Genomic DNA, 22,566 nt, shown 5'->3' with positions numbered 1-22,566 from the left:
GTCCAGGTAAAAATTTAGGAGGATTAAAGTTATTGTTCATAGGAGGAAATTTGGGCTGTGTAAATTGTTGGTGTGAGTTGTGTCGTGTTGATGACAATAATGGATTCCTCAGATCTGTTGCTTAATTATTTCGCTGCTGCAAGTACATAACTGATCACAAATTCTAATAAATCTAGTAAGAATATGTGGGTTCCCGTCAAATTCAGGGACTGGGCGGAGAGCCTTATATACTGTATCAGGATCCATTTTATAATTTAAATTACTAAAACTTAAATTCAACCTACTGTCTAAACTTTGAGGGCAATTCGAGCTCTCAGGAAAATTATTTAAATCTACTGGAGGGCGATTCAAGCCTTCACTTAATTGACGATTCAAGTCTACTAAGCTATCCCTACGAATTTTATGCCTGGAGGACACAGGACTATTTTTCATAGGACGGAAAATTGTGACGAGGAGAAAGCAACACTGATGGAAAAATAATTCAATGTACTCACATAACTCGTCGACTTCCCTGGTTTTCTTTGAGTTGCACTGAAGTTTGAGTACGCCCCGGCTGCTTCCAAATGTTCTTTGATATTTCGGTGAACGCTTAAGAGCGACAGCTAGAACGACCTCGCGCGGTGTCGAATCTAGACCCCGGAAATCTTCTTTATAACGATCGTAGTAGCCCCGAAAGTATCCTACCGACTGCGCCAATTACGAATTCGACAGCCCGGACTCCCAAACAAAAAAACCAATAATTAGCTAAGTATTTATTAATAAACTTATAATTAAATTACAAAACTACATCCGTTATCGATGCTAGATAAAATCGGAATGAACAAACGTATTTTATTTAATTAAAATGTTAAATTGCGGTAAATGCTGTATCAGCAAAGCAATTCCTCGAAGCCGGCACGTTGACCATACACGTGCCGCGATGTCAGCGATGTTGTTTAGGGTACCGTATGTAATTTGTAGGTAACACAATGTACACTTATGAACGTCAAAAAAAAAGAAATATACATATTTAATGTACATTAAATATGTATATTTCTTTTTTTTTAATTTATTATATTTAATTTATTGCCAGTTCTCAAATCAAGGGCGAACGGAAGAGGCAACTGGCAATAAACTCTCCGCCACTCTTTTTAATCGCCAAGTTTTTGTCTTACTCAACGTTCTGTTATATCATAGCCTTGTACCCTATCTGGCTGACACACTAATATCTTTTGTCTAGTCAGCATTTCCCACCGAGACGTGAAACAATAATTAAAATACGAAGTTAGTTCGGTATCATCCTTCGCCGCGGAAACACATTTATTGGTTTTCATTTTATTCTGTTCTTATAATTAATTAATATTCAAATAAAAGTTCAATTGATTATTTGTATTAAACCAGTGAACTACACTGGAGTTGGCACTGTTTACATTTTCAAGTGATGGATTTCGTCGTTTCACTTTAATAAAAGCGAAGTGTCATCAGCAACAGTACTATCTCGTGAAGCTCCTTTACAAGAAATGGTAGGTCATTTATATAGACGAGGAATAAGAAGGGCCCAAGTATTGAGCCTTGCGGTACTCCCATAGTAACAGAGGATCCCTGTGATGTAGCTACATTTACATTTTGAATTCTATCGCTCAGGTAAGGTAAGGTTCCATAAGATTTAGCGCTTTTTCGCCAATGCCATAGTGTTGAAGTTTTTTGACTTGGATTTCGTGATGGACACAGCCTTTGATAAATCGCAAAAAACTTTAATGGCATCATGAGAATTTTCCCAAGCATTTAAAATCTCGGAAATTAATTAAATGCCTGCATCTGCTGTGGAACGACCTCTTGTAAAACCATACTGCTGTCTACTTTGCCGATGAGTAGGGATGCCTACAGATTCAAATTGATTGACGTGAAATAAGTGATACCTGTATCTTATCTTCCATAATAAACATATTTTATTTTTTTATTTAAAAATCAACAGTTAAAAGAGTGTTGTATCAATAAAGTTGTACTGTTTGTGATAAAATATGTTATATTTGGTTATTTAGATTTTAGATTGAGCACTGTTGCAGCGCGTACACATGTTGCTTCAAATATCTTAAAGGGTTTTAAAATACACTGGCGATTATGATATATGTGAAATAAAACAAAATGAACTCGATTATATGTATTTTTATTTAATTGATTTATGATAGCAGTTGACAATATCAATCTTAATTATTATGACTAGACGATCGTTTGTAGTGTAATGATCGATACTAACGGTATAACTTATAGATTTTAATATTAAAAATACATCATAATTTTAGAGATTAAAGATACATCATAATTTTAGAGATTAAAGATACATCATCATTTTATAGATTAAAGATACATCATTAACGACGTTTTACTTAATTTTAAGGATTACACATTATTAGACTAGATTTAGAGACATCATTTTAGAGATACATTATCATTGATTAAAGATACATCATCGTTTTAGAGATTAAAGATACATCATCATTTTATAGATTAAAGATACATCATCATTGATTAAAGATACATCATGATTGATTAAAGATACATCATTAACGACGTTTTACTTAATTTTAAGGATTACACATTTTTAGAATAGATTTAATCTTAAAAAGTTTTAATATAAATAAATTAACGCCCGTTATCGTCTGATGCTCCTGATACATCATCTTCGATGTAATCAGCTTGTTCATCTTCCGCTGTAATAAGTTCAATCACGGTTCTGAAACAAATTTATATCAGACAATATAAATTCTGTTACGGTGTATAAAAAAAATAAGTCTACTCCACTCCTTTGTTGCCCCGAGGCTTCCAGACCTCTAAATCTGGCATTGGCTATGTTATAACACGAACCAACGGATTGAACGTGTATAACCCTATTACACAAAAACTTATATACCACAATAATCACATAAAAACATACTTTAAAACCACGTCTTCGAATTGGCTCTGTTTCACAGAATGTGGGCATGTTTTCGTAACTTTGTTCGCCAGTACTTTGTCGAGTAGAATTCTCAACTTCAGTATTGTGTTTGCCGAATTTTTGTTGCATCGTACGTTTATAGTTTTAGTTATAGACATTAAGCAATCCTCTGGATTTTCAAGATCTAAAAACAATATAATATAAACATTTTTTTTTTAAATAATAGACGTCAAAAAACATTGGGTGGAGTGTAAATTATTTTCATCATTGGACGTCGAGGCAGAATACGAAATTTATCACTTACCCGTCCGTCGTCCCACAACTGAGCGTTTTTTTAAGACAATTTTTGCCATGCACCACCACCATTTGGAACCAGCTGAAGTATTTCCGAACCAATTCGATTTAGGGTCCTTCAAAAGAAAAGAGCGTACCAAATTTTAAAAGGCCGGCAACGCAATTGCGAGCGGTATTGCGGCGGTATCACTCAACATCAGATGAGGCTCCTGTCCGTTTGTTACTTTTTTTGTTAGTAGACAGTACGTAACTTGTTTGAAGTAGTCACAGTGAGTAGTAGTAGTAGTGAGTAATATCGCCACCCATGGTCACTCAATGTCCGAGGGCTCGCAAGTGCGTTGCCAGCCTTTTAAAAATTACTACGCTCTTTTCTTGAAGAACTCTAAGTCGAATTGATTCGGCAATAGTTCAGTGGGCAACTGGTTCCACATAGTGGTGGTGCGTGGCAAAAAATGCCTTAAAAACGCTCAGTTGTGGAACGACGGACGTCGAGGTGAAACGGGTGGTATTTTGTATTAGGTATGGCTTGACGTCCCATGATGATGCGTACGACGATTTACGCTTATAAATACCAAGTGAGCAACGCGTATTGCTGCCTCGGTTATGCAGTTATTAATACTTCACAATTTTTTTCAGTTAAATTAAGAAAGGCAATAAATACAATTACCTTCTTTAACACTAAATTCTCCAAAGAATAAAAGCGGCAGTGTATATACCAGGTTGACATCAATAAGGAAAAGGTCAGACATTCTTTGCTTTAGCCAATAAACCAACCAGTTAGCCCCGGGGTTATTGCAAATTCCTTCGCGCCTTTGCGTACCATGTAAACAAGTCATAACGCTACTTTTGTGGATCCTGACTTTGCCATCTACAGGGCAAACTGCCTTAATGGATGTATGTTTTTTGACGCTTTTTAAATTGCGCCAACTGTAAATATAATTTTGATTATTCCATATTCACTATACTCTCTCATTAATGATGGGGAACACTGTAAAAGTTAATGGTTGTATCTTGTTGAGAAGATAAACTTCACTCAGGGCTGTGCTATGTTTTGTTTCGACAAAATCGGTTAGTTTTTGACATGGGTATTGATGTACCCATTTATAAAAGGTAGGTACGTAAATATTGATGAAAGGTATCTGAAGTTAATTCTTTGAAATTATTTTTTAATACACACACTAGCCTGAAAATCCTATAAAAAATACAAATAAAGGTGCGGCAATCGTCTTATTGACCCCCCCATGTTACTCGCCGTAACGTTTTTCAGTACCCAAGTATAATAGTATAGTAAAACGTTTCGTGACCACCTAATGACTCTTTAGTTACTATTATATGGTGTAAGTCGAAAAAAATATTAACAATAACGCGTAATTTAATCCCCGCCCCGCATCGTAACGTTTTACAAAAGGACCCCCCCCAAAATACGTTACGTAATACTTGAGTGCTCCCTAAGAAAAACTAGGTCTAACTTAATTTACTAAATATTTAACAGAAGAAAGTGTCTAACACTACTCAGTCTCTATTAAGCAAGACTTACAATGTTTAGTTCTAAAATCACTAATTAACACATTTCAATTTTTTTTTATAAATTACCTCTGGACAAAGACACGGTTAAACAAAATGATCTAACCTAACTAATAAGTAATTCAAAACTAACCAAATTTACTAAACAGGATATTTAACGTAAGAAAGCGTCCTTAGAACGGCCTCTATAAATAAAACAAACAAATGTAATAATTGTCTAGTCGACTCACCGAACTTGTGCTACATTGGGGTACAACGCTGCAGCCACAATTGCTTTGAAAAGGCTCATATTATTCCAATTCCTGTTCTCCCATTGAGCATGTAGGTCACTACTTGAAAGAAATCCCATTTGCGTGAGATTTTCTCCCAGCTGTTTCTTCATATCAACCAGCAGTTCCAATGTGTTGTTTGAAAGGAAATGATCGTAGGCGAACGAACGACGATCTCTAATAACATATATTAAAAACTATGACAAAAGTAAAGTTTTTTAATTGAGCCTTTACAGTAATAGTGAAAATGAGATAGAAAACAAGGTTCTTCAAGAAAAGACCTCTGGTATTGACTGTCCATGGGCGGTATTTATAGGTATGTTATCTAAAGCTGGCGGCTTCAACACATTTACACTTTGTGCTTGTGTAGTGTCTGTGAATAAGCGCGAGGCGTGATACAACTGAAATACAATCACAAATACATCACGAAAAGACTGTCCGTCTCTCTCGCGCTCGGTCAAGCTTATGAGTATAAAAGAGACAGTTATTGTTTTTTCTTTTGCTACTATTTATGTTGATCTTTACTGTTTTATATTATTATTATTTTATACATGTTGATCTTTTTTCAAACATTACCAGGGCAATCTCGCTAAAATGTATAGCATGGCAAAAAAATCATATTTTGAAACATACTGTATGTGAAATTGCATTAGTGTGAGTACTGTGAACCCGCCAGCTTTCGATAACCGACCTATACTAACATTTATTGTTCTATGAAAAATATGCAGTTTTGTGTGTCCTGTTCTTCGAAATATGCTACGGCAATATTTATTTACACATCGTTGCAAGAATAGGTACGCTCTATTTTTGATTGTGTATTAGGGATTAGATTTAGAGATTGTTGGCCTAGTGGCTTCAGCGTGCGACTCATCCCTGAGGTCGTAGGTTCAATTCCCGGCTGTGCACTTATGGACTTTCTATGTGAGAATTTAACATTCGCTCGAACGGTGAAGGAAAACATCATGAAACAGATACAGAAATCTGAGGCCCAAACCCTAAAAGGTTGTAGCGCCATTGATTTTTTTTTTATTAGAGATTATTCTTTAGCCCAGCCCAGCGGTTTAAGTGTGTTTCCAACTCTAAGGTTGTGTGTTCTAGATACGTCTGTGCACAATTTTTTATATGTGCGTAGGTACGGCGAAGGAAAACATTAGTTGCGCTTTGTGCCATAAAATCGTCGTATTTGAAAATATACCTGTATGAACAACTTTCCCATTGCATAATCGCTTCAGACATCGCCACGTGGTCACTAGGCTCACCCATCGCAAACCTTCGCTTTACAGCCTTAATTTCGAATTCTTTGCCTTAAAAATTAAAGATTTTTTCAACTCGGAAATGTTAGTGAATAGTTATTTATTTATTTGGGAAACAAAACAGATACATCTCAATACGATAAAAATGGGTTTTTTGAAATAAAAATTGTTAGTCTATATATTTTGTTTGAAATGAATAGGCTCCGAAACTACTAAACCGATTTCAAAAATTCTTTGTGAAAATGTTTCATTTTCTAAAAAAATTGGGATGCTTACTAAAACTTGAATAATCTAACCCAAGGTGTAAAAAAATAAACAAAATACTTCATTCAATCGCGTGCGCTGCGAAAACTATTAATAATATAAAAAATGTCGCAACAGCATGTCTCTATCTTTTATAGTTACGTCACAAAAAGCGTCCTTTTATTATTTTTTTTTAATTAAAATACCATCGATAGAAAAGGCTCTTTATTCGTACCTAGGTGTTGATCCTTATAGAAATAAATACCAACGTTTCACATAAGCTACAATTTAATGGCATAGCCACCAAAAAAGCATGGTGGATTGGTGTTCTCCTGCCGTTTCTCTTGAATAGTTTACTACTATGTAATATAACAAAAATCTTAGCCACAGCAACGCTTGGCCGGTCTACTAGTAATATATAATTTAAGTTTACCCATAACAAATAGAAATGGATCTTTGTAGCTCCATACTGCTGCAACACTCGCTGCTCTATCCAAACACCCGAAAAGAGCTCCGAACAATAATAATTTTCCTGCTGCGGGGTGAACTGGAAGTCTTGCTAAATGCCAACCCAATGGTGTCAAGGTCTCCGTTTTGTACAGGGCACCACATCTACACAACACATGTTCAAACGATGACAATTAAAGATTATAATTTCATGACGAGACAAAATGTTAGGGTGCGGCCCCATCTGGCGAAGATGCCGCAGCTCGCAAGCTGCACATTCGCGGCATATTCGACAGATGTGGACGCAAATTATGAAATGATTTTCAGCAGTCGTAGTGAGTACTACCACATACTATATACAGGGCAGGTACTTTCTCTTGATGTCCCATAGTTTTGGGACGCCTGTATAATTTTATTAAGAACTAGATGACTCGGTTCACCGGACGGTGAACTTCGTATCACCTACATATTATATTTGAGTCGATACTCAATTCAACATTTTTTAATCAGAACAAAGCTATCGGACCTGATACTATAATATAAAATCCACTTTTTATCATATTTGGATACTACATTGACAAAATTTTCGGCTACATTAAAAAAAAATTCATGCGTTAAATTAATCAGTTGGTAAAGTGACGGATTTGATAGGTACACTCATAGAAGCATGTGATTTTTATAGAAAACTGTGTAATTTAATGTTATTATTTTTATTTTGTTTTAAAACAAACCCTTTTGTTTGCTTGTATACAAATTTTCATAACAACAGAATATGAATTAAAAATGTACGACAAAAAACTAACATGATTGTATTATTTTGAAATGGCTGCCCTGTAAAGTTTACTATTTGTCGGTTCCGTCTCTATTCTGCGACTATGACAATTTATAGACCATATATAAGCCAGTCCAGTCAATCTCGAGTCAAATGAACAGCAATTAATATTTATACATATAAATTAGAATTTATATAAGGTAATTCGCCCTTCTCACTCTTATCATCAACAAAAACGCTGCACATCTTCGTGACCGTAATATTATTATTGCGTTTCATCCGTAAAAAATTTACCCTCATGCGCCTAAAGAAGTTTCACTTCAAAAATACGTCAATTAAAAAAAAATCTTACTTCTGCAAGTGTCTCACAGCAGACTCCACTGTTTTCTCAGCGGGCGGTGATGGTACCGTCTGTAACGCCGTATAGGCTAAACCGAGTCTCAATTTCTTCACCATCAACACCGGTTCTAATAAATTACTCCTTTGTAACTCTGGTAAAAGCCGATCGGCAAGTTTTTGCGCACGGTATGACGTTAACAGGCTATAGCAAATGCCAGGTTGACAACGGCCTGCACGACCACGTCTGCAAATCGTATTAAGTCGTGATATTTAAGATAATCATTATGCATTTTAATTTGAATAGGATCAGCAAAAAACTATTTATTTATTAACACTGTTGCATTATAATATTCGATAACAGATAACAAAAATTATTAAGGAGGCAACGGACGATATCGCTAACAAGGTTTCTCTTCTAGGCAACCTTAGTAAGGAAAAATTAATACTAAGAGTAAAGTGCGTAATTAAATTTCGAAAAATACAGATAAAAATGTAAAACTTATACAATTACAAAAGCAAAATAAAACATAAGTTAAATTAGCTTAATTAGTTAATTAGCTTTTAGTTAAAAGTCACTAGGGTCTAAAGTGCATAACAATAAGATACTTACAATTTAAAAAAATATATATAGTATATGATTAGTACAAATTGCGGCGGTATGGTTATGAGGTGTTTATATAGATAACTTTTTAAAGACTTAAAGATATTTTAAACTGGTTAATATGTTTGAAACTTGCGTTGATAAGCTGGCATGCGACCCTGAAGCCTGGGGTAAGTTTGTAGGATCACTCATTATATTAAATATATATATTTGTATTTATAAAACATATACAATAAAATATGACGTCCCAAATTTTACAGACAAACACGTCGATTATTTTAACAAGAACAAAAAACCTCAAGCATAACCGTAAAAACCAAAACTAAAATTAAACTTCATTACGAGTCAAAATTACCGAGAGAAGGAAGTTTGTTGGGAAATATATTAATATTTTCATTAATATAAGTAATTAAATTGTAAGACTTAAAAATAATATTAATTTATTAATTATTATAAGCGAGCCGAAGATACGATTCGACGAAGTCTCAGCACTATAACTAGTGTTATGATGGCGCATGACCTCTTTTGCCAAAAGAAAAATAAAAAAGTACCCAAAACCGAATCAGAGCACCCCACTATCCACGTGGTCTTGTCTGCCTTACCCCTAGATATAAAAAATCGGAGGCGCGGAGGAAGAGCAGCCCCCACCCGCTGTAACAAAGCACAGGTATTATGCAAGCCGTAACGGCTAAGGTGCCGCGATACGGAATATTTACCGACTTTTATTTCTAGTAACTCGAATTTTGTTTAGTTTTCTCATCTCTTCGTGTATGTAATGTTTGCCTATAAGTGTACACATTAAAAATTGTATATTGTGGTTCTTTTACCAATCAGTGTGCCCAGCGTTGACAATCTTTTATCAATAAAATTAAATAAACTTTAGGATTCCAAAGAAATGAATAATATGTACTTTAAAAATCATTAAAAAAAATAAAAAAAGTTTAGTGTTATAAAGTGAAAAATCCTCACCTCTGATGTAAATTAGCTTTAGACACCCATTCAGTTTTCAACGTAGAAATATTCTGTTCAACATTCAAACCGCTCACTTTAATCCTCCCACAATCGACAACATATACTATATCATCAATTGTTATCGACGTTTCAGCGATGTTCGTGGCCAATATTATTTTACGAACACCTAACGGCGGCCGCATAAATATCTTATGCTGTTCTAGAGTTGCCAATTTTGAATGTAAGGGATAAATTTCGTGTCTTTCGTTAAAAAACCCACTTAATTCCATACATCGCATTACTTTAGTTATTTCCCCAATCCCAGGTAGGAACACAAGAATTGCGCCTGGCTCTCCATTGCATATGTATTTTAGGAGTACAACTATTAAGTCTATATTGAATGCCTCAATTTCTGGGTCTTTGAGTGTTTTGTATACATCGAGTGGTATATTGTTTTTTATTGATTCCAGCCATGGTCCTAATAAAAGAATTATAATTAGAATGCTGAACGGAAGAAGAAACAATGCGTAAATTTGTTTGTGATTAACCTGTCGTTTTTATTAGAAAAATGGTGTACGTAGCGACATCTAGTAATAGTGTTTTTTGTTTATGTTACATAAAAATAATTAGAACACTAAAAGAAACCTAATAAGATTATTTTTTGTACAAAAGATGTCGTTTTATTTTTAAGGACATGATTTCCGATTAAGTTATTATATTTTGTGATGAACGTATTTATTATTACCTTATATAGAAATAAGTTTTTGCAAAAATTTGCTTTAATTTGTTTTTAGTAATGTGTAGAAAGACAGCCATTTAATTAGGAGATATCTGATATAATTATATTAAAGGTAGCTTTTGTTCTTGTCCTGCACTTTTAGTATATTTTACTTATACTTTTAATATATTTATTAAGTCCCCTGTCGCAAACATAAACGGATTATTTGAATTTTGTCCACACAAACTTACCAATTTCAGCGTTATGTTTAATATACTGTTCCAATTCATTCGCCTCCCTCGATTGAACCTTCTTTTCAAATTTTTTCCACTTTTGCATTTTATGTTTCTTTAGCACTTCCTTCTTTATCTGGTAGTGAGTTAGCTTTAGGATATCTTCTAAATAAACATCTGTGACGGGATAAGCAAGCCCTTCTATGAACACTACGGGACAATTGTCAAAATACGTGGACAATGCTTCTGCATCCAACGTAGCACTCATAAGTATGAGTTTTAGATCTTTTCGTTTTTTTAGTATCTGGAATTTTAAATTGGACTATGAAATACATTTTTTGCGAAAAAATCTCTGCGAAACTGTAACATAGACCAGACCTCTTTCCATAGTTGTCTAGTCACTGTATACTTTAAGCTTTAAATTTATAAGAATATATATAGAAATCTTATTTGTATATAGTTTACAATCTCTCACATACAGAAAAAATGGATTAACAACTGGACTATACTACACAATTAAATTTAGTTTCCTTCAACAGAGGGGTTTGAGAAAACTATTTAGTCTCAGTCACCCTGCTGTCACCGGCCAGCTATCTCTTACACTTATATCACAGCAAACAATTTAACAGAAAGAGGCAAAAATTAGTCTAGATTTTTAAATTCTAATAAATATACCTGTTTTAGCACAGCCATAGCCAAATCTACATTAGTATCCCGTTCATGCACCTCATCCAGTATTATATGACTATAGTTTGACAATGCTTGATTAACCTCAAGTTCAGTTAATAGCACTCCAGTAGTACAGAAAATAATACTACCACGAGGTCTCGATTCTACCCTGGTACAGAGAAATTATAACTTTTTATTACATTTAAGCTAATTCCAATTTTATTTAATTAATTTGTTTTTAGTGATTTTAGCTAATGTTATTAACAATAATCGGTCTTAAATAGATTTCGATAATTTATTTTATTTGAGCTGGCATGACGTAAAGTGAAAGGAATTTTGGCTAGATAAAAATGTTGTGAATTTTATATGGTCAAAACTTTTTAGTGTTCACCCAAAAAACTGTGTGTATGTAATGGTGTATTTGTCCTGCTTCTCAACCACAGATATTTATAATACTAACTTTTCTAATCGGACACTATATCCTACAGAAATTCCAAGCATTTCAGCTCTTTCTTTAGCAACTCTCATAGCTAATGACGATGCCGCAATTCTTCTTGGCTGAGTGACAAGTATTCTTACATTTGCCCCCGTCATATTATTCATAGCTCTGTCTAAAATAAGTTGAGGAATCTGAAGAAAAACAATAGTTTTATAGTATATTAACACTAAGTTCTCATGAAATACATATAAGTTAGTTTTTTGCAAATTTCATTTAAAAATGATAAATCCCAAACTTTTTATTGCAGATGGTGCTATCTGATTGTAATGTTTTTCCAGGCAAGTACGAGCATTACACTTAGACCTATGAAAAATCACACCTTTGACTACTTGGTTGAAGTTTGATTACTGACTTAACAGAGCTTAGAGCTCAGAGACTAAGCTTAGCAACATATACATATATATTCACCTGTGTAGATTTTCCACAGCCAGTTTCACCACTTATCACTAGTACTTGACTTTTATCAATATTATCTAATATATTTTCTTTTTTCTTGTAAGCAGGTAAGTTTTCACGAAATTGTAACATTTTATTATAAGACAACTTTCCTACCATTTCATTGTACTCTTTATAGTAATCATGGTTTAATTTTCTAACAACATCATTGTCAGAAGTTATTTGAATACCTTGAGCTAAAGCTTCTTCTAATTTCTCATCAAATGTTCCAGTAATTATATCTTGATATCCATATTTATAATGTCTTACTCTTATACCTAGGATCCTTTCAGAGTTTAAACAATCATTCATTATATTTTCATTTTTAAAAGGTATGCAATCAGGAATACTTAATGAACTGGGTTCGTCTTTAATAGGTATGTTATCTGACATACTTACTGAACTCGGTTCAGTTTTAATAAGTATATCATTTAGTGTACTTAATGAACTGGGTTCACTTTTAAAAGGTTTATTATTCGGTGTACTTAATGAACAGGATTCACTGTTAATAGGTATGTAATCTGGCATACTTACTGAACTCGGTTCAGTTTTAATAAGTATATCATTTAGTGTACTTAATGAACTGGGTTCACTTGGTTTATTATTTGGTGCACTTAATGAACAGGATTCACTTTTAATAGGCATGTAATCTGCCATACTTACTGAACTCGGTTCAGTTTTAATAGGTATATCATTTAATGTACTTAATGAACTGGATTCACTTTTAAAAGGTTTATTATTCGGTGTACTTAATGAACAGGATTCACTGTTAATAGGTATGTAATCTGGCATACTTACTGAACTCGGTTCAGTTTTAATAAGTATATCATTTAGTGTACTTAATGAACTGGGTTCACTTGGTTTATTATTTGGTGCACTTAATGAACAGGATTCACTTTTAATAGGCATGTAATCTGCCATACTTACTGAACTCGGTTCAGTTTTAATAGGTATATCATTTAATGTACTTAATGAACTGGATTCACTTTTAAAAGGTTTATTATTCGGTGTACTTAATGAACAGGATTCACTGTTAATAGGTATGTAATCTGGCATACTTACTGAACTCGGTTCAGTTTTAATAAGTATATCATTTAGTGTACTTAATGAACTGGGTTCACTTGGTTTATTATTTGGTGTACTGAATGAACAGGATTCACTTTTAATAGGTATGTAATCTGCCATACTTACTGAACTCGGTTCAGTTTTAATAGGTATATCATTTAGCGTACTTAATGAACTCGGTTCAGTTTTAATAAGTATATCATATAGTGTACTTAATGTACTGGGTTCATCCCTAACTATATTATTTATCTCAGCTTTTAAATTAAGTAAGATCTTTTCATTCTCATTCACATATGTATCAGTGGGTACCAAAACGTTTTTAAGGGAAATATTAGTACCTTCTTTGTATCTCTTATCAGCAACATCATATTCTTCAGGATGAGGACTTTCTTTCCTCTTAATTGATTCAGTTTTTGGTTTCATAAGAGATTCAAAAATATTTGTGAAAGGCAATTCTATATTTTCCATTTTAGCGATAGTTTCTATGAACATTAAGTTTTTATTTATAGCAGATATGATGGCAGACGGAATTGTGAGATTAATCTAAAAGAAAATAATATTATTTAAGTACATAAATATAAGGTTAATGCAAGATTATAATTTTGAACTTACCACTACGTTCTTTTTTTGATATTCTTTATTTAGGTTTTTATAATAGCGAACGATTGCTCTGCCTTTCAAATCAGGTGGTGGTGGTAGACTACTTGTAAGCCGCCCTCTATTGCCTTGAAAACGTCTGCCACCAGGACTATACCAACTTCCACGAGAATTAGACATTTTCGATATTAACAATTGAGCTAAACGCAATACACAACATGGACACACTTTTTGATTGCGATTTGCGTGTATTTTTTTTATTTAAATCATCCCCACACGTATTTCTTAGATTAAGTAATCTGAGGTTGTTAATTTAAATGCACAGATTTAGTGAAATGTTAGGGCATAACCAAACGACACACGGGCGTGGCCAAGACACAACAACGAATGCTCAATCAATGCGAAATGCGAATTAGGGATGCTCGATGATCATCGATATTGAAAGCAAAAACATCGATGTTGCTACACGAAAAATATCGTAACATAACGGAATTAATAAAATTCATCATGTAGAATACTAGATTTATATACATATGTACTTATAATTTAATATTATTTACAGTAAGAAATAAAACATAATTTTTTATATACATTATGATTTAAAGATGAAAGCAGAACAGGAACAGGTGTAGGTACCGGATACTGGAAGACGGATGAGGATGATCGAATAACATGGAGTGGTTATACCGGGGACAGGACACACACTGCTCTGAATCCAGTCCAAGATTTTCGAAGAAAAGAAGCAGGAAGTGAGGCCAAATACATATCCGTAACCGATATAATTTTATTCCTATATCCATAACATCTCTACCTTTCCGACCAACTGTCACAAAGTAATTTATTGCTTTCTACAAACCATTCAAGACAAGTTTTCATTAAATGTTCATAGAGTTTTATCAAGACAAGATAAAATGAATAGGAATGAATTTGCATTAGAGGGATTTTTATTAGGTTTGAGAATTGGTATAATGATCTGGTTTTTCCAGCGTGGAGGGATAGAACCGGGTTAACATGAGTGTATTTATCAATTTCAGGAAATATTCAAGAGTGTGGTTACCTATATGAGAGATGAAGGAATATGGGATTCCATTGTCACCGGGGGTTCAATAGCATCAAAGGCACAATTATTATAGGAACTGATAATGAATGATGAAAATTAATTAGTTAATGAATCGGGGAGAATACGTTTCAGTAAATGCACACCTGAATCTTCTAATATTACGCCATACCACAGAAGGACGGACATTAGGGGAGATAGAGAGACAAAAAGATTTCCAGCTATCTGCTTTTTTCTTTTTAAATAATAAACTAGTGGCCTTGAAAGCATCTGTAACCAGATCAAAATTTGTCAGATGTACAATTCTCACAATATTGGAGCTCAACTTGCTTTCTTTTTTTAATTGTATCCATTCTTGATCCCACCAAGGTGAAGATGGAATAAAACCTAGAGCACCATTTTTAAGTGGAAAAGTTACACAGCAACCTCTATAAATAATTTAGTTAATGCATCAGCACAAATTGATTCTGAACCATGTGAGATATTAGGAAGGGAAGTCATCTTTTGTTCTATACGGCATTTAAAGGTATCCCAATCAGCATTATTAAGTCGATGTTTTAATCTAGGAAAATGTCTAAATGCAAAATTAATATGAAAAGGAAATCTAAGAAGTAGAGAAAAGTGGTCACTACCATATGAAGAAGAAAGTTTAGACCATGATAGTGGAAGCTAAAGTAGGATTAAATAAAAATATAAGTAGGCTTAAATCAGGGACACTTGAGCCTTCATTGGGAGAGGTCCGCCAGGTCACATAACCATTGTTGAGAAAGCAAAGATTATGAGAGTATTTGTTGAACTGCCCCAAGAACTATGTTGACTGTTAACATCGCCTAATAAGATATAAGGCTTAGGAAGAGTAGAAATGATAGAGTCAATTTCAACAAAGATAGAAGAACTTGGATGAGGTATATAAATTGAAACATGTAATATATATCCTCGATACCCATCAATACGATCCTCAAGGAGACAGGCATATCCTGAGTACCTACAAGGAGCATCTGGTTTTAACGAAATCTCCTGTATAAGATAAATAATATCACTTTTCTTAGACGAAGCTTTAGCTTGCTTGTCCATTATTAATATAATTTGGTAAGTTAACGATAGTGTCAGTTTAAGGAGCAGCGTTGGACTGTGGAATAATATTAGACTGTGATATAGTGTTGATGAGAATTGTAATTAGATCTGCAATTGATTGTAATGTCAATTCATTAGTGTTGTTTGAGTTTAATCCACAACCATTTCTGGGTGAGGGCATATCATAGTCTTTAATTAATTCTTGTTATGTATTTCTGTTGTAACCTTTGGATAGTTTAGGAATAGATTTTGGTTTAAGAAAAACAGTCTTTTTGTAAGAGTTACTCAAAGACTGTTTATGAGGCTGTTCATTTTGAGGAGTAGAAATAGTAGAAGCCCCTACATTGTCAGAAGAAAGTAGGGCATCAGCATAAGACATTTTTGAAATAGGTGCATGAATTTTAGATGCTTCAGTTTCTTTGATGGCTTTTTGGCGATCAAATTCTAAACATCTTTTACTTGTGAAAAAGTGACTGAAAATAGAGCGCTGGTTTTGATCTACATAACACTTTCTACAACAATTGTAACACTGTATTGTGGGGAAAATGTAAGAACCACAGTCTCAGAAGGCTTAAACTCACTGCCATTACTAGTAATGGTACACCGTCGCATTCTTCTCACTTTTAAAATTGGACCACATCCAACAGGTAAATTAATATTTTCCATAACTTCTTCATCTGACCACTCAGCAGGTATGCCTCTTACAACACCCATATGGGTCACAGTAAATATTGGGATAGAAACCTTATACTCAACTGATTGTAAAGCAGGGTTGTTTAGGAAAGAATTGGCGTCCTGGTACAGTCTATTACGACCAATTCGTTTTAAGCTTACGTTAACAAAATTGTGTATAGAATTTCTTTTTCAGAAACAACCGAAATCAATAGGGTGAACTGAAATATTATCATTTGGAGTTTGCTGTGCTCTTTGTATGTTAACAACATATGGTGCTGCATCACTTGACTGATATGTTAAACATGCTACTGATTCTGGCTTTTTATATTGATTAGGGGAATTTAGTTGCGACTCATTGGACAAGGGAGCAGTGCTAATTTGGGTATTGGTATTAGGTAAAGGAATGCAATGACATTCGTTTTGTCTGATTTCCTTGCCCTCATGTCGTCTCCGACTACGTCTCTTTCTATTACAATGGGTTGTTTATGCAGTGGCTCTTCGTTTCCGAGCACCACTGCTAGACTTTATGGATCCGTCTGTTTCCATCCCAACTCGTCATTGGAAAATTTTATTATACAACCCATCCCAGGGACTTCTCTGCCCCAAGGATCATCAGGCGGCTCCATAAGGCAAAAGTATGTAAAAAAAACTTACCAATAAATTTTTCTTAACTACACTATTAAATAAAACTAAGAAATCACAAATATATATGTATACATAAACTACACTAAAGTACTGATCCAAATCCTTAAAACAAAATAAAATTTAATTAAATCGAAAAACGCGTACGTCTACGTTCGATATCCCTAATCCCGTGCTTCTCTCCTTAGCAATTATTAATGCAAAAATGAGAAAAATTCGACCATCGATTTTAGGCTTTCGATTATGATATTGATGTGAATTTTTTTCTAATACCGATCATCCCTAACGCAAATGCACCTGCGTCCTGCACACAATAAAGCGCCCGGAATTTTACCAAAAATAGCGCTATATTTGGTCAGTGGTCACGCCCTAAACTTCGAGTATAACAATTATTGGGAATGGATGATGGATCAATATTCAATGGAGAATAAAACTGCCAAACTTCGCCGCTAATAGCGCTGGTATCGCTTGACTCGTAACAATTATTGTAAACAAACGTCAAATCCCCTACTTTATTATTATAAAATAAGATGATTCCGTCGTTTCGGGTATACTTAAGTGTTTACAAGTATTTTGGATATAATTATTTAGTATTTTTCATTATTCTCGTAGTTTAATAAATATAAGCTGACTTATCCTATTGGTTTAATTTAATATCAACTAATAACGTAAGTTATTTTTATTTATTTGTTATATTTTTCCCTTTACCGTGTTCTATTTTTGGAAGTAAGATATAATGGAGAAACGCCCTCCAGACCCCACTGATCCTCCGGATAAGGCCTCTTCTCCGGTGGAATAAATGGATTTATCCCCCCCCAGTGTTTCCCAACCTGGTGTCAAACGTATAGGTATACTCGATATTGTCAAAGAAGCTTTAGTGGAACGTTCCAAAAACCAATGACTGATGTCCGGTCTACTCCCATCCATCTCTCACTGACTCACATAAGTCATACCACGTCAATGACAAGGACCCTTTTTTGGTCCATGTTTCTTGCCCTGAATCTGACCCATCCGCTGATACATCAATCTGTCCAATTAAATTTGGTCACTTCTAAGTAAAAACAATGTACCCATCATTGTTCAAGATGGTGTTAAGAGAGTGGGACGTAATAGAATATCTGTTGTATTTAAGTCGGGCTTAGATGCTAATAATTTTATGTCTAATCCCATTGTATCTTCCAGCAATTATTCCGTTACATCCCATTTACCCTCCTCTTTACCCAATGGCTGTGCCGTAAGCCCACCTTCCCTCATCAAAAATGAAGTTTACCCTAATAACAATCTTCTTGACTGCTTGTGGGCAGTCATTTGAAACATTCTATCTAAGTATGATGATATCCCCGTACCGTCCCACGTTGCCCAAAAAATCAACTTGCTCCACCCATTTGTCACCATCCGGCCCGCTCGACTTAAGAATGTCCAACGAAGAAAGTGCTTTGCGGACCGCACATAGCCGGAATGTGATTTCCGCCATCGAAGAATCACACCGCGTAACGGTCGGTGGTGATCTCCCTCGGTCATCCAAAGTCGAGTTGGACGTGAAGAGATAGCCCAAAAGGTCGGCTTTCTCCTTCGCAGTGTGGGCCAACGAGTCATCCTCCCTGTGCAGTGGTGGGATGGCGGGCTGACAAAAATTCCCTTGGACAGCTTTGGCGAGATACCAGAAGGCTCGTCCCGGGAGTTGGGACAATCTCTCGCCAAATCTGGCAATGTAAAGGACCTGGAGACTGAGTTTTATGCTTTTTCTAGTTCGCTGGTATTGGCATCACGAGATTTCACCGCTTCCGCCCATGCCTTAAAGTATTCTCGCTTTCGACGCGAGGAAAAGCAAGAACGCAGAAAATGGAATAAAGCCATGCCCTGCAGACCACTTCGGCAACAGAGGCAGTGACTGAATCTGGAGCTTCCGACGAAAAGCACTTAGGCCTTAAGCCCCCAAGGGTAGGACGCAAAGACAGACCGCATCCACAGGTTATTTCACCAGTGGGCAAAGCCTAAAAATAGTTTTATTATTTATACCCAACAGTGCTTGTTTCAATATAATTAAACGTTACATTGGTGTTTGTAAATTATTATGCTTAAAAGGTTGCTAATGTAATTTCATAAGGTTAGCCCATTTGATCACAGCATTTGAAATAATTGTTTGTTGCTGTTGTTTTAGAAATATTATTATTAGGTAGCATTATCTCTATATTTTTTTTTTTTTATACATTGATTGATCAACATTGTGCACTAAAAGGAATGTGTTTGTACACAATTTTGTCACATTAGTATAGTGTTTTTAAATATGAATAATCATTTATTGACTGACTCTTAATAATAATAATGATTAATGTCTTGTAAACATAACAAATGATAATGTGCCTATTTAGCAATCAGCATTTTAATGCTTAAATATTTGTTTGTTCAAAATTCTCTAATATTTACCATTGTTGGACAGTAGATGAGGTATTGCAAACTAAGTAGGTAATTAAAAGAATAATTCGACCTATGCTGCTAGGTTTCTAATAAGTATTTTTAGGCATTTCAAGGCCTAAAATACTATCAAATTGTGGTATTGGGCTGATATGAAACAAAGATTTCTAGGTGAATTGTTGGTTTATGTAGTCATAGTAGTTTCTGCTGTACTTAAAAACATACATGTTGCTATTTCTCATACACAGAACAAAACCAACATACTCATTCAACCAAGAAAAGCAGGATATCATACATAATATGCTACCTAGCCAATTTAAAATCCATTTATTTGAATAAATTGCTTCATCTATCTGCTTTATGCATAGTATTACTTGCACTATTACTTTAGATGTAATTAACAAATAATGCATGTTTAATGAGTGGGTAATGGTTACACAAAAAGTAAAGGGTTCACACAGATAAAGAGCTTTATTAATTCTGTAGTGTTCTTGGCTCACATTTATTAAGGGACACCACGAAAATTTCAATTACACATAGGAAATTCATTATTCATAATTTAAACAAAGTACATTTAGATTTCTACATCATCACATACATTTAAATTTTGTAAGAAAAATTATAAATGAAATATTGATCATTAAAAAAAAACATAAATTGTCAACACCGTGATATAAATTATGACAAAAAATTAATTACATATTATAATATCAGACATCAATTGCACATGTATTAAGTATTGAATAGCCGATTATATTGAATATATAACTAAGAACACTATAAATAAATATAGGAAGCATATTATAAACACATTCCATGTCTTAGGATATCTACAGCCATTTATAAGTTAAATTATAGTGCTGCTCATAGGCAGTAGAGCAAGACAAGTCAGAAATACTACAATGAGCCACTACAGAAGGTGGGCCTGGTTTTTAGGCCTGGCTCTCATTGGTGGTGGCCTCGATGGTAGCGCCCGCCTTAGCCTTGGGCTTGGGCTGAGTCGTGGAGGCGGCGGGCACATCGCCTTCGGGCGCAGCGCTGCGCGGGCCTCCCTGCGCGCCCGCCTGTGGGTTGCGTTGACGTACGTAACGGTACCCACCGCGGTACACGGGACGTGGGCCACCACCGCGACGACCACCACGGAAGTTACGGCGGAAGTAGCTGCGTTGTTGCGGGGCTTCCCCCTCTTCATTGGGTGCAGCACCAGCAACCGCAGCGTGCGGTGGTGGCGGACCACGGCGTGGTGGGCCGCCACGGCGAGGCTCGCCGTCGCGCCATCCTCCGCGCGGGTAGTATTGTCGAGGGAACCCACGGCGCTTGTCAGCGGCGTATGGCGAGCCCTTGACTGGCTCGCCGCCAGGCCCAGTCACGGCGGCTGCCTCATACCCCTTTTCGCCGACCACCACGGCGAACTCCACCGTCTCACCGTCGCCTACCGAGCGCACAGCCTTACGTGGGTTGTTTCGAGCAATCGCAGTCTGGTGCACGAACACATCTTCCTTGGTGTCATTCCTACGGTTAAAATTTAAATTAACAATGACTATTAATAGTAACTTAATTTAAACATAACAAGGTAACTATGACTTTAAAATCACTAGACAAAATGTTACTTTCAATATCTAACAATATGTTGAAAGTATACAAACCTGTTAATAAAACCATATCCACTTTTCACATTGAACCATTTTACAGTGCCGGATACTTTTTCAGCTGAAAAAAAGAAATAAGTGTTTGAAAAAATATCAGCATATACAATCTAAACAAATCATTCGCAATTTAAATTATTAAAATATTCATGAATATTCATCAATGTATGGCTTAATTAATATCGAAGGGTGTGGTTATAAGGGATTTGATGAGGAGGATGAGGCCGGTATTGATCGTAAGGCGACGCGCAGCCGTCGCGCGCAGGTCGCAACGCACAATTGCAAAAGACGCGATCAATACTACTCAATACCTATAAGTACTATGGACATTATAATTGAACTCATAACTTTAAAGATAAAATAATAAAACCATAATCATGATCATCTAAAGCAATAAGAATCATAAAATTTATCAGAATCGCAAAAGCGAAGCCATGTGCTCGTAGATTTAGGTGCGAACCGGAAAACTAAGATGGCGTAGGTACTTACCGACGACCTGCTTTTGTTTAGTCGCTTTAGCAGGTTGAGGCGGTTGCTCCGATTGCTGCTGAGGCTGCGGCTGCGGCGCCGCCTCGGTATCAGCCATGGTGTAATTGGCGAACGGCGATGGTGGCTAGATGGTAAAGTTCCTCCACGACCTCTCCTAGATGTTCACTGCTTACTCGATGGTTTCAAAATGGAAATGAAGCCGGTTGACGGATTTTCTTTTTTTTTTTAATTTTTGGCGACTGCCTACATTTTGGTAGTTGACAGTGACGACTGAACATGACACTGTCAACTATCAAAAAGTAGCCAGATGGAGATGATAAAACCTAAGCTTTATTTTACCTTCAGTCTGTGGAAATAATTATATGTTTTCCCAGAATATTTCTTTAGAACAGTGCTGCCAGATCAGAGGATATTCCCCTAATTTTAGGGGTTTCTCAAACGAGATAGGGGAAATTAGAATTTATTATTAGTTAAAATATTTATGGGAAATTTAAAAAACACGCCAAACACAGTTATTTTTGCAATTGTATATCGCTCCTGATTTTGAAACTTAATTGAAGTACGAACACATCGTAAGAATAGGATCCGTGTGGTTAACCTTACTAATTGTATATTCGTTTGAACTGTCAAAGACCGATATGATTTTAATTAAATACAAATTCTAAAATTACATGAAAATTCAGTAATAACACTACACAAGATTTTTTTTTTCGACTTTCTTCATACACTACTGCTATAGCATCAT

At 35.2% G+C, this 22,566-nt stretch overlaps 2 protein-coding genes and 1 long non-coding RNA gene across 8 annotated transcripts; 1 reads left to right on the top strand and 2 right to left on the bottom strand.

Annotated features, from left to right (window-relative positions):
• Positions 1-2,130: 2,130 nt before the first annotated feature.
• Positions 2,131-17,643, bottom strand: LOC125062302 (ATP-dependent DNA/RNA helicase DHX36-like). 6 transcript variants are annotated; one of them, XM_047668122.1, is made up of 14 exons: positions 17,606-17,643; positions 13,839-14,122; positions 12,135-13,769; positions 11,688-11,857; positions 11,234-11,396; positions 10,577-10,862; positions 9,626-10,085; positions 8,069-8,299; positions 6,931-7,109; positions 6,197-6,305; positions 4,963-5,178; positions 3,876-4,135; positions 2,915-3,098; positions 2,131-2,713 (listed from the first exon to the last, which is right to left on the bottom strand). In XM_047668122.1, the coding sequence occupies exons 2-14, from the start codon at positions 14,001-14,003 to the stop codon at positions 2,623-2,625; spliced, it is 4,149 nt and encodes a 1,382-aa protein (XP_047524078.1). In that variant the 5' UTR covers positions 14,004-14,122; positions 17,606-17,643; the 3' UTR covers positions 2,131-2,622. The 6 variants fall into 6 exon arrangements, with proteins under 6 accessions (XP_047524078.1, XP_047524077.1, XP_047524076.1 ...); XM_047668121.1 differs by having other exon boundaries at positions 17,569-17,629; XM_047668120.1 differs by having other exon boundaries at positions 17,284-17,623.
• LOC125062306 lies at positions 14,371-19,324 on the top strand. The gene is made up of 3 exons (XR_007119235.1): positions 14,371-14,774; positions 14,858-17,264; positions 19,021-19,324. It is a non-coding gene; the product is annotated as an uncharacterized LOC125062306 (long non-coding RNA).
• An 814-nt stretch (positions 19,325-20,138) lies between these two features.
• On the bottom strand, positions 20,139-22,030 carry LOC125062305 (Y-box-binding protein 1). The gene is made up of 3 exons (XM_047668127.1): positions 21,822-22,030; positions 21,333-21,396; positions 20,139-21,198 (listed from the first exon to the last, which is right to left on the bottom strand). Exons 1-3 carry the CDS (start codon positions 21,916-21,918, stop codon positions 20,619-20,621), a joined length of 741 nt encoding a protein of 246 aa, XP_047524083.1. The 5' UTR covers positions 21,919-22,030; the 3' UTR covers positions 20,139-20,618.
• Between the last annotated feature and the right edge of the window lie 536 nt (positions 22,031-22,566).

Source organism: Pieris napi, chromosome Z (genome assembly GCF_905475465.1).
Source record: "Pieris napi chromosome Z, ilPieNapi1.2, whole genome shotgun sequence".
NCBI lineage: Eukaryota > Metazoa > Arthropoda > Insecta > Lepidoptera > Pieridae > Pieris > Pieris napi.
This window is presented reverse-complemented; position numbering and strand designations above follow the sequence as displayed.

What these genes read in the sequence shown, in the direction of transcription:
- LOC125062302 (XM_047668122.1), bottom strand. Translation starts at nt 14,003, where the DNA reads ATGTCTAATTCTCGTGGAAGTTGGTATAGTCCTGGTGGCAGACGTTTT. An exon ending in TAAACATAACGCTGAAATTG is followed by an intron (nt 10,086 to 10,576) that starts GTAAGTTTGTGT and finishes TTCTTTTATTAG; the next exon opens with GACCATGGCTGGAATCAATA. An exon ending in TGGGAAAGTTGTTCATACAG is followed by an intron (nt 5,179 to 6,196) that starts GTATATTTTCAA and finishes ATATGTTATTAG; the next exon opens with AGATCGTCGTTCGTTCGCCT.
- LOC125062305 (XM_047668127.1), bottom strand. Translation starts at nt 21,918, where the DNA reads ATGGCTGATACCGAGGCGGCGCCGCAGCCGCAGCCTCAGCAGCAATCG. An exon ending in TAAACAAAAGCAGGTCGTCG is followed by an intron (nt 21,397 to 21,821) that starts GTAAGTACCTAC and finishes TCTTTTTTTCAG; the next exon opens with CTGAAAAAGTATCCGGCACT. An exon ending in GGATATGGTTTTATTAACAG is followed by an intron (nt 21,199 to 21,332) that starts GTTTGTATACTT and finishes TTTTAACCGTAG; the next exon opens with GAATGACACCAAGGAAGATG.